We start from the raw sequence: 12663 nt of genomic DNA, 5'->3' as shown, positions 1-12663 counted from the left end.
AGATCATCGAGTCCAACCATCAACCATGCCCACTAAACCATGTTCTGAAGTGCCTTGTCTACATGCTTTTTGAGTACCTCCAGGGATGATGACTCCACCACTTCCCTGGGCAGCCTGTTCCAATACCTGACAACCCTTTCAGTAAAGAAATTTTTCATAATATCCAGCCTAAACTTCCCTTGCTGCAACTTGAGGCCATTTCCTCTCGTCCTAGCTCCAGCCACCTGACAGAAGAGACCAGCACCCACCTCACTACAACCCCCCTTCAGGTAGTTTTAGAGAGCGATAAGGTCTCCCCTCAGACTCCTTTTCTCCAGGTTCCCTCACCAGCTCTTCATAAGACTTGTACTCTAGACCCTTCATCAGCTTCACTGCTCTTCTTTGGACACGCTCCAGCACCTCAATGGCTTTCTTATAGCAAGGGGCCCAAAACTGAATACAATATTCAAGGTGTGGCCTCACCAGTGCTGAGTTTCAGGGGCAGAAACAAATGTACACCTATCTTTCCATACGTTCACTCTGTATGCATTTTTTTTTCATGCTCTCAAACCTGACCACTAGTAACATTTATACACTGTCTTCACTTGCTTTCATGAACCCATATCCAGGGCATTCAAACATAGATGTGCCTTTAGTGTACTACCCATTCAAATTATTCAGTATTGACTTTTCTGGAGAAAAATAAATTTTGCAGGTTATTTTGGCCATTAATTGTTAACAGCCATAGCTTAGGAATAACATGTACCACAGTCATCCAAGTTAGCTTCTCTCAAATCTAAACCAGAGCCACCTCGGAGTGCCTTGTCAGTGGTGGCTCACATATTGCTGTCACGGAATCACTAGCCACTCCCTAAGCTTTGGGCTGTGAGAAATGGAAGGTAAGGGACAGATAGGGGAAGAGATACTAGTTCTGCCTGTATGGATGTTATAGAGGAAGACTATTACAGGCTTTAAACATGCACTTGTTTTATCAATGCATATGGAGGGTTGGACATGTATGTTAAATTTAATATTGATTACTTACAAACTTACTAAGATTTCATCTTTTGTAAGGATTGAACATTAATAGGAGCCAGAGTCAACAGACCAAGGCTCCAGTTCTTCCACAGCCTGTATGTGATGTGTGATCAATGGCAGTTAGCAACAAGTGAACCAAAGGAGCCCTGTGGTACCTGTAATGATGTTTGTCTATGGCCAGCAGACAGGCCACTTTGTAAGTCATCAGGTGCTCATGCTGTGCCATAAGAAAATTGGTACCATAAGAAAACAAACAAAATGTATGTTCATGCATGTGTGTGTATGTAACACAGTTTTAGTCCCTCCTCCTCAAAGACATGAGGATATGATGGCAGCAAACAGAACTACTTAAAGTAACTGCTTAAGTCAGTACTTACAACTCATCTTGGATGTTGTCAGTCAGTTTGAACAGCTGTTCTTGTCCTTCCGCTTGACTTTCTAAATAGCGGGGCAAGAGCCCTTGAGGTCCTCTACAGCAGCGTGGCTTCCTCACTCTCTCTGCTTGTGTCCTACATGCAAAATGGATGCAGAAAAATGACTTAGTGCAACAGCAGCGCTTTCCCTTCCACTTAAACCTGTCAGCACACAAAGTTTTATTTGAAGTATGAGGAGTAACAAAGCCTTTAAAAACACAAGGTCTTCACAAAAACAGCATATAGATTCTCTAATACTTGCTCTGGAAGACATGGTGTCTATTCATATGGTTTTACATTTCAAAGAAACATCTCCCAGTTTTCTTCTACAATTAAGGGGCAGTATGCTAAATTAACAGGAAGAAGCAACCTGAACTGAGGATACTGTCTGTGATTTTGGGATCTATTTACCAGCAGAGTTTTACTGATTTGACTGTTTCTTCTCACCTCTCTACAGAAAATAAGACTGCATCAACCTAGATAGAGCTCACATTGATGGACAGTGTCAGTAGTTTGAAAATTGAAGGGTTACAGAAATAGGAACTACGCAGTTAAGACAAGACAAAAGAAGAATCCATGGTTAGATAGAGTCTCCATAGTAAGATTTAGCATACTTTACCTTTCTTGAGTGTCTATTAAAAAATGACAATAATAAAAAAGACACATGTGGCCCAACAGACATCAGAGGTTGATACTGGCCACAGTGCTAAAGAACTGCATGCTTGGTCCCTCCCTTAGCAGTATTTTGTTAAAAAATAATATTCTGAATTCCGTTAAGCTTTTGGAACGCCCTACCCCTGAAGAATTGTGTTACAGGCTGCCTAGCCCTGCTTTATTCTCTGTCCTTTCCTAACAGCATCATTCTGGGTCTGCTGCATGCTTTTTCATATCTCTTTCAGGCTACTGCTGTTACTAATTTTCCAAGCCAAATACACCATTTGTGATTAGTGCTCTCCACTTCCCATCTTGACTCTCTGTAAAGATCCTGTACAATGAACTGCTTCTATCCTTTTTGATCAAAAGACAGGAAAAAAATCCCATGTAACAACACGTTTTCTTTTTAAGCTGCTTAGCAATAGCACACAAGAGTACTTGCCTTCTAAGCTTTACTTTCTGCAGATGTTTTCTCTGGAGCCTTGTTCCTCCGTCACCTTTCCCTTTCACCAGTACTGTCCCAGACTTGAAACCCATGCACCCTCTTAAAATTCTTTTTCCTTCAAGTCTTTGACACCCTTGCCTTTTAATGTTGACAGACATACTTTTTTTTTGTCCCTTCCCTTCTTGGCTGCACTAAATGTTACTAGAATAGAATCTCTTAGATGTCATTCATGACTTAATATCACCTTTGCTGCTCTCTTATTGGGTGACTGGCCTCTTGGTGTGCTTTGGCTATTGTTGCTCTGTCTGGTATCAACAATGTATTTTGCATACAAGGTATAGAAGCCAAAGATACTTCCTTTCCAGCACAGCAGAGAAAAACACCAGCCAATTTATATTTTTAATACATGATAACTAGCTGGTAAGTTCTGATTTTGTTAATGAGATTATTACATCCCTGGACCTGCATAACAAATTACTGAGGCTCAGAAGTACTGCTTGTCACTGCTCCTTTTTGAGAGAAACTTCAGAAGACAAAAAGCTCTTGACTTCACTTCAGCTGAACTATAGTTACGTGAAGATGGAAGGTCAGTTTGTCAGCAGGAAGGATGAAATGAAGAGTAGAAATTCTCCAACTAAAAGAATGCAAAACAGAGCAGGGGCTTAAGAAACCTTAACAAATGTTATCGTTAAAAGTGCCAGTAAAACGTTAACAGTCAAATACTCAGTTTTACTTCTGCTGACAGATGTTCTCACTGCTTTACCTGTCCTGCTGCCCTGCTTTCACTTTTGGTTAGACATTCATTAGTTAATTACAGTGTTACGCATCCAAGCTAAAAAATGCCAGTATGAAAATCGGAATTTGCTACATAAAGGTAGTTTGTTTTCCTCATCTGCAAAAAGTGCAATGTCTTAAAACTGTATTCTTCCATTGGTAGCATTTCTCCGAATCAGGATAACCTACACGCTAGGTAAATAGATGACTTCCACAACCTATATATGACTTAAAATTATTCCACTGAATAACAGCTGCGTACAGCAGTTGGAACTTCACTATCAAGTACTATGACTCTGGAGCAAGTCACCTCTCCTGCCTGTTAGATTTTTTAGATATAAACAGGATTCATCTGTACCAGGTACAGTTGTATGACAGTATTGTTATCTTTCTGAACCTACACCAGGTGAACAAATAAGTGCCTGTTTTTACAAAGTAGTAAACAGAAGTATGCGTTTGTCTTCATGAAACACAAAACGTTGAGGCAAAGTTCCAAAGAAATTAAAGGGTTCCAACCAGTGTAATTCACATCTTGCTGCTTGTCCTACTTCCTAACTTCCAAAAGCAGTAAAATGGCAAAATTTCACTTAACCAGGAAACCCTCATTGGCTGTTAAATCTCTCTACAGCACCCGTAACTTCTATTGACAAGCTTAAAGAGTGAATGTCTGAAGCATAATGTAGTTTTTAATTAACTACTGGCCAATCAATAACTTTTTACTGAGACACCTTCCTATTATGCATTCAGGAAAGTTAGATAACCATCCATATGGGAGTGAGCAACAACACTGCATAATGGTTTTTACATTAACCATCTTTCAGATAAACATTCAACTGTGCTATTTTCTCTAATACTCTGTAGTAGCGTGAGAAGAGGTATCTAAAGTATTGCAAGCAAGACTGCTGTAAAAATAAGGAAAGAATAGGGCCTTTTAATCAGACCTATTCCGTAGAAGCATCAGTGAACACTGGGTTCTCATGTCTGGCTTAGAAGCAGGTCAGAGATAAAGTACTATTACTACAAAAGTACTAGGCACCACAATGAATTTATGGAAGGCTTGGCAATTTCCAAGTTGTGGGTTCGGTTGTGGTTGTTTTTAGGCTTTGTTTTTGTTTTTAAACAGAGGAAGTACAGTCCTTACTGTCTTCACTGCGCCTCTGTGCTAAAATGTTCATCCTGGTTATAAAATATAATTCTTGTCTCGGTGTTAAGAACGTCAGCTGCTTTTCAACTAAGTGCCACTAGTGCTAGCATAAGTTGCACTGATTTAGTCCATCACCCCTTGGCAAACTGGTCTGTTTGGTCTGGACAGCTAAAAACATTCCACACAACTTGATTTTTTAAATCTAAAAATTTGTTCTACTGTCTCAAGTTACATTCTGTAAATAATAAGCAACAATGATGAAATACAAAAAGCTGAAGATTTGTAAAGCAGAATCAATGGTGGTGTGCCCACATCTGTGTTACGTTAAACATGCACTCAACAGATTTGCTGATTCTTTTTTAATAAGCACACAAAGACAATACAAGACAGAAATGCCCTCATGTCTACTAGTCACAGCAGGGAAGAGTGCTGCTGAATGAAGACACAAAGAGATTGGAAATGGTGTCAGAAGGTTGAGGCACACACTCCAGTTCTTCACTGTTCAGACAAAGCTGAACACTGGAGAATCTCATTTCAGATGACTGTATGCACACTAAAAACAGTTAACAGTGTTAATTGGTTGGCTTTTGGTTAACAGTTCACAGAATTCTTGTGATTCAGTTGACCAGTTTTAAGCCAGAAGTTTTGCAATCAAACAGATCACCAACCCACTGATGTAAGGAAGTTGTTCCGGTATTAGTGGTGATCATTACTTGCCAACTTACTTTGAAAAAACTCTTCAAGAGACACGTGTTTTACAGAACTACTTATCCTTGTTCATTCACGACATGTTCGCCCCTGTCAGGTTTACATTATCAGGTACATAGATGTGATTTTTGCTGAGGTGCATAAGTATACAGTGGTTTTGAGAGCAGTAACCGTTACTCATCTTTGAGTGTCTTTTAGACTTAAAAAAATCTCCTTGAAGTGTACCTACATTGCTTTCACAACAACATTAAAAAAATCAGAAGGTATCAAACTTTGTACATCAACAGATGATAGTCTGTGAAAACAAAACATTGCACTTCTAAAATTATATACAAATTTACATCTTTCACATTCCTCAGTATCACACCCAGAATAATTACTCAGAATAAAACAACTTTAGGAAATGTAGCAACTTCTCCTGATAGAAAAACAGCAACAAGGAAAAAACCTATGACTGACACAGTAATCACTACAACTTTTCATTTAAAATGTATATCTGTGGAATTTCTGATCTGTCTTCTTGGTAAGCGAGCAGCACTGGCAATTACAAATCTGTTCAAAAAGCCCAACTTGAGCATGTGTACAGATTTTGATCTATAATGGGAAGAGTGCAAGGCCACCCCAATTCCTGCACAGGCATCAGTGCAAGGAGATGCAATCCTGGCATCCGAAACCAGTATGTAATGGAGGAGGCTCTTCACAGAGACTTCACCTGCTGTACTGCGTGCCTGTCACCAAAACCCCAGGTCCATTCTCGCTGACAAACACTGGTGTGCAAATTAGCCATTTAAGTCCTCCAGAGAGATCTCTCTGGCCACAGGGCTCTCCCCTACGCTCTCGAGTAACAATTCTCTTCAGCTAGACCTAGTTCTTGCTGCCAAAACTTCCAGCAACTGTCATCAGCGTGTCGCGTTCATAAAGGTGTTCCAATTTAACAACCTCATCATTCCAACCCATTTAAAGGAGTAACTTACTGGTTCTGGTATAGCTCAAATTCTGTCAGTGTTTCCATTGTAAACTTGTTTTTTCAGGTTTGCATAAAGTTTATTGATAAAAGTCTGCTCTGGGCTGTAACTTGGCACACTAACTTTCAGCCTGGGAACAATTTTTATCCCCTTGAAATAATTATAAAACAACCTTAGTTCAAACAAAGGAAAATTGGCAGGTAATATAAGCCTATGAAACAATTCAATTGCTGCTAGTATTTTGAAGAAATAATATCAAACCTGTTACTTACTTGGCTCTGGAAAAAGTCTGCTTCATAAATACAGGGCTTTGTCTAAGGAGGCTTTAGTGCATTTCAGACATTAAGAAGTGACCTAATCTGATAAATTCAAGGAGGAATATCCTTACATATTCTATCATAAAATATGCCACAACTAAAATACCTGCTCGAGTTGCTCAAGTTCAGTACTGAATTGCACCTGCAGCCTTCCGTAAGCATCATCATCCCATGCACCTAATTTCCACAAAACACAGAACGAAGACAGTACTTGGCTCATACATGTGTAATGGGAGGACACAGTGTAAAGCATACCCCAAAGTGCTGGAACAAATTAAAATCTAAATAAACAATGTATACCTTAGAAATTGACCTAAAAAGTTCAGCCATCACAGCAACAAACTACAGATGATGCAGTCATACCACAGGATCATAAGGATTAACAAATGAAAACAAAACATATGCCATTTCTGATACGGTCTGTATTTTGTATCGCACCTTTGCAAAATACTAAAAATCCACTATTTCCGTGATTCTTTCCTCACTGATGGAACTTTGAACTTTGTTTCAAATGTTGAACCCTTGCAATAAGCAGGAATGTCCCCTGGCATTTACTGAGCATAAAGGGACAGACAGCATTATTTTTCATGTGCTAGTTCTCTGCGTCTGAGAACATTAAATGACTTGGGCCTAGTTTCAGAAAAATCTATGGCAATCTAGATTTCATGTTCCGTTGTGACTCTACTGGCAGAAGGTAATGCTGTGTTTCAAAGGATAAGTACAGTTGCCTCCTTCCCAGTGTTGGCCTTTGGGAGTGCAGCTCCCAACAGGCAGATAATTTTTTGATGACTGGATGCCTGAACCCAGAGATCTGGCACAGCTCTGTGATGGAATTCATTCACTGATTCAGAGACAGATGCTTTTAAGGTGTGTTAAAAATGCACACGCAGTGCAGTCAGTCTGAGTGTTGGATTTGGCATTAGAATGTCTCAGTTAGATGCAAGAATGTGTAAAATCACGAGCCAGACAGCTCCCTGCTGACTGCATATCTGAGGAAGCTTATATGCACCGTTTATTCCAGCAAATGCATGGAATATATTGTGCTTGTTAAATGTGTTCCCAAAATGCTAGTTTCAGGCAGAAACATGCAAATAAATGGTGCCTAGGGTTAAAACCTCCCACTTACAGTCAAATCCCTCCTCTTTTGAGGGATCTACCAGCTCTGATGCTGCAGACCTTTATCTGACCCAGTATACTTCTAGGAGAACTACAGCATGCTGAAGAAGCAACCGTTTATCATGCAGGCCATTCCTGCCAACTTCTTGGAGATCTAGCTCTTCTCCCCCCTTCACCTTTCTTTTGTATACAAGGTCGAAACAAAATTGAAAGCTATTCATTGGGTTTATTATTGTATACAACCTCTTCAGGCTCCAAGTTCAAAAGGAAGTGGGAAGAGCTTAAGACATCAAGATTCACTTTAAAACCAGCAGAGCAGCAGATGTACTCACCAAAATGGCACATTCTTATGACATCTATATTACAAATCCAAGATCTGCATAAGGTGGGTGTGCTTGCATACTAAACAACAGCATGGCACTTACACCAGTCATACTCCATGCATCAAGCAGTGTTCAACCTTCAGCACTTGCTCCACCTCTGACTATAATAGCTGTGCAGCAAACAAACAGTTTTTCAAGCACTTTGATATCATCAAGCTTTAGAAGTTAACAAAATTTAACACTGCCATCTCAGTTTCCAATTTCTCCCAGAGTCTTCCTATACTGATCACAGGGTGATGACTACAGTTGTCACCTTAAAGTTTCCTGTCTCTCCAATGTGTTGAAAAATGCCCCCATTCACCTTCTGATTCAATGTAAAAGATACAATTCTTTGCAGGGATTTCGTCCAAACACCTATCGGAAAAACATGAACTGAACAGGCCTTAGTGAAGATTAAAGTGCCCATGGCCATAAAGTTACTCTGCCTCAGAGCACATGGCGAGGTCTTAAAACTCCCGATTACAGTATGCTAACAGGCAGGGCAGTGCAGTAGATGGAGCATTAGTCTTATTTGTGTGCTCATGTTTATAATGGTCCCATCAAAAACCATCAGTGCTGACCAAGCAATGGTCATTTGTTGTAAATGCAAACATGGTTGCTGTATTTAAGTGTAACAGAAATGTTTCCATATTGTACTCCTACCTTTCCGGGAAAGCAAATCCACTTCAGGGAAGAAAGCAAAGCAGGGGCTTCTGCCCAGCATCAGGACATTAACTGCTAGGTGCGCATGAAGAGCTGTGTGAAATGAACTGTGATGACTGTATGTGTTTTCTCTTCAGACCCTCCTTTATATACTTTTCTGTTAGTACAACTAGGGCTGCAACAGGCACCGCGAAGTCTTTAGCACAAACTTCACCTAAGAAAAGCTACTCATTGATTTTTCAATTTAGCAGTTGCAAGAACAATTCACATCAACTGGCTGTACTTAGAAAACTGATAAAGAGAGTTCCACATGTTAACAGCAACATTAGGTGAAAAAATTATCTATAAAAATACCAGCCACATGCTAAATGAGGTGACATCAAGGCAATAAATAGCTCCATCTGTATGAAAGAGTTTGTAGAACAACCCAGAAGACATCTCTGAACAAAAAAGTAACTATGGATAAAGTAGTACTGCAAAAAAAAGTGGGCTGGAGGATTTTTTTGTTTAAGAAAGGAAAAAAAAAAAAATCAGTTTTACATATTTTTCTCCCATCACTTTATAAATCTGCTGCACATTAGAAATCAGACACACATGTATTTTTTCCAAGTAAAGAAAGTTGAAGGTTTACATTTTTAACAGCAATGTGACTATTTCTGAATGGCAGCAGTATATATTACATGCAGTGTGAGAGGGTTAAACAGGACAGCCTCAACTCTTTATAAACTTTTGCCCTCTGGATATGTACTCATTGGCTGCTGTACAAGACTTGAGCTGTATTACACGCCTTAACGATATGGTTCAACTGTCGGTCAGGCTCGGGGCCTGGCAATAGGCCAGACCGCAATCAATGGGACACAAACCTCCCCCTTTCAGATCATCACGAAGGCTCATATTATCTCCTTTTTGTCGTGCTGGTTAAATTTATGGAGCAGAACCCCGAAGCTGCATTCCTTGGCTTGGGCCGGCCCACGCGGGCCTCCCTTTGTTTGGTACTGTAAGCGAGGCGTGCTTTGGAGGATTGCAGGGTTGTTAGTTCAGGCACTGACTGTTTGCTCATGACTGAAATGAAAAGAGTTCAGTGGAAGGGCAAAAGGACAGCACAAGTGTAAAACCCCATCCCAGCAGGCCCTGGGCTCCCATCTACAGACTCCGGACTAGGACTGCACAGAAAACCTCGCTGTTAATGACAAAAGAAAAAAAATCTGTCTAGTAACAGGTAAACAGCCGAGCAGAACGTTTGTACATACCTTGCCGCAAGGTCCCTTGCTTTCAAGTAAGCCTGTAATTACCACATAAATATGAACCTCAACTAATCTGGCTTAAAACACTGCTTTTGAGTGGTATTAGTTTTAAAGCAATGGTGTATCTTTAATTTGAAAATAAAACCTGTCAGTACAAACAGTACTACCTGTCCAGCTGCATGGTTTAATATTTGTACCATTTTAAACATGCAGAGTAACCCCAGAGAACCTGATGCTGTGATATTTATGCTAGGGAGGAGAACCTAGCAAGTAATTCTAGTAAGGCACAAAACTACTGGGAAAACAGTATCTAGAAAGAATATTCATTTTGTATATATAATGGGCACTTCCTACATCTTTGTATCTGGTCTCAGAATGGCTAAAAGTCCACTTTTCAGTATGCTCAGATACTCTCTACTCAAAGCTTTATTACTGTGGTAATTAAAGACCACTTCTTGATACGGGTCATGAAATTAAGGATGTAAAAGAAACCTTTAACGTGATCTCAAGGCAAAACCATGTCGAGTGAAAGCAAATGGAAAGACAACTTGAAAGACGGTATTCCAAATACACACAGGAAAATAAATACATACACGGAAAACCACCAGGACTCTTGATGATTAGGCATGCAATATAAAGTACCCGCATACTCATTCTTTGGTACAGAAAGTATCTGTGCTTACCTTCATCGCTATGAAGACTAGTAAAAGTTATTCCCAGAAAGCTGCCCTAGACCTACTGTACCAGACTTCACCCCTTTGGCACAACAAACAGATGTTTCAGGACATGAGGTCATACAGCCGCTGCACTGGCGAGCAGTTGATGCCATTTGTGCTTTAGAAGTAAGTAAATAAACAAATGCTATATTCCTATTGCACTACACCAGTTTCATCTTGCCTACTATTTTTATGAACTGAAAATACTAAGTAAGAGGGCCAAAAGATATTATAAAACCCCACAGAATGTGTATTAAATTTTTTTGAATTCTGGGGATCAAGTCTGACTGGTTTAATGCAGTCTGATGATTTGTCCTGGTACATTCCAACAGACACGTCTGTTTTGAATAAAGCTTTTGTTCGTTTCTGGTGCGCGTACGCTTTCAACTTATCCCACCTAATTCTAAGCAAGTAGATTTGTGAATGGAAATTGTGAATACTTTATTGCCTGGTCTTCGATGACTCTTTAGTTTGTTCTGCTGATGCTAACACATGAATGCAATTTTTTTACTTTTTCAAAGTCTCTCCAATTCCGTTCTAGGCCACACCATTGCAGACTAGTTACATCTGCAGCTCTCTGTAATTGTTTCAACCCAAGAAAACTATTACATAGAATACACTGAAACAGCAGCAGCATTTAGCAGAGTGTTTTCTGAGTAAGAAAGGATCTAAAAAAACATGTGAATACCAGAAAACAGGAAATGTACAACTCAGTAAAAGGCGTTCCTTCTACTTTTCGGCCTTGGTGTCCAAGAGCTTTTGCTGAAATATGAGATAATTAGACAAAACATGCGGGCTCTAGAAATACAAGTATTTCCTAAGGAAATAAAATTTTCCTTTTAGTTAATAGCTAAATACTGTGAAGCAGGCACACAGTATAAGAATTCCATTTTGTGGAGCAAATACAGTCCTCTTAATTGTAATGTGAAGTGTAAGTAGTAGAATAAATCTGGAAAATCCAACAAAGGATTTATCAGCTCTTTTCAGAAGGCAATTCGTAATTGCTTATATTTCTGATGGACTATGCCAGGCCTACAAGACCGTGAACATTAGTTACTTACTGCAAATGTCTGCCTGTCCCAACAAGATCTTAGCAGCTTCCCCATGCCTTCATAAGTGTTGCATTTGGAAGCAGGTGGTGAACCCATGATGTCCTTGTTCAGCCATCTCCCTTTTTGTACCAGACTAGCCTAATACAACAGAATGCCTCCTCCTCACAAACTTGCACCACCTCTTCCAAACCAGTTACTGTACGCAATGAAATCGAGCTTAAAATCTGGTTTCTGTTCTGAACCCAGCCGTAGCAGCAGTCTTCTGTTTAATGCAAAACCTGTGCAACTTTCCCTCCATCCAGTACCATTTAACCAGTGATGCAAACACACTTGCCTCTAGTTGTAACTTACCAAGGCACAAGTATTTTGTGTTTGTGAAGACTATCACAGTAAGAACTCTGTATTCATTCATCTTTTTGAAATTATTTGTTGCTAATAATGAATGGACATTTAAAGAAAAACGTAATTCCACATTTTGTGCTTGGCTAACTACTCGGCATTATTCGCTTTAATGCCTTCTATTTTCACTCCTCTGTCCTCCCCTCGCAACATTCCCTTCCAGTGCCTCTGTCCTTTTCTGTCCCGTAACCAACAGTCTGAATGCATCCAGGGTAGCTTTCTGCCCACAAGTGTCAAGTTAAACACTAATATTTTAGTGGAAAATCTTTTACTTACAAAATAGATGCTGGTATTTAGAATGACAGATCAGTCCCTCATAAAGTCTCCCTTTTTCACATTAACAGACATGTTACCAATGGTGAACCCAGTGACCACAGAGTTTTAAACTAGGCTTTTCTTCAGTTTTAACAGTAGGAATACATTCTGTCATGGGAAAGCAAAAAGACTTTAAACAAAAGGAGTTACACAAGTTTTAACTAAAGGTATAGCACTCCCTCTTGGAATTTAAACCATCTACAACTTCTTTGCTAATGTGTAGGGTGCATAAAAAAACAGAAGTAAAATGCAAAGGGGAGCTCTAATGAACAGCCTCAGCAACTGTAACCCTCGGCCTTCAAAAAGTGTCTTTTTACAAATAAGCAGGCTGTTTGTTTCAGGTTTTCCTATCTCAGACC

At 39.7% G+C, this 12663-nt stretch overlaps 1 protein-coding gene across 7 annotated transcripts in view; it reads right to left on the bottom strand.

Moving 5' to 3' along the window:
* VPS13D (vacuolar protein sorting 13 homolog D) overlaps nucleotides 1-12663 on the bottom strand; it is a 109496-nt gene that overhangs the window by 5550 nt on the left and 91283 nt on the right. For 6 of the 7 annotated variants that reach the window (XM_049811046.1, XM_049811075.1, XM_049811092.1 and 3 more), the window contains one exon: nucleotides 1395-1526. In XM_049811046.1, coding sequence (XP_049667003.1) covers nucleotides 1395-1526 — 132 coding nt within the window. Of the gene's footprint in view, nucleotides 1-1394; nucleotides 1527-6543; nucleotides 6615-12663 lie in introns of those variants that run through there. The other variant, XR_007507343.1, reaches the window with a different exon arrangement.

The sequence above is a fragment of the Accipiter gentilis genome, chromosome 1 (genome assembly GCF_929443795.1).
Source record: "Accipiter gentilis chromosome 1, bAccGen1.1, whole genome shotgun sequence".
Taxonomy (NCBI): domain Eukaryota; kingdom Metazoa; phylum Chordata; class Aves; order Accipitriformes; family Accipitridae; genus Astur; species Astur gentilis.
The sequence above is the reverse complement of the archived record's forward strand: the minus strand, read 5'-3'. Positions and strand labels throughout refer to the sequence as shown.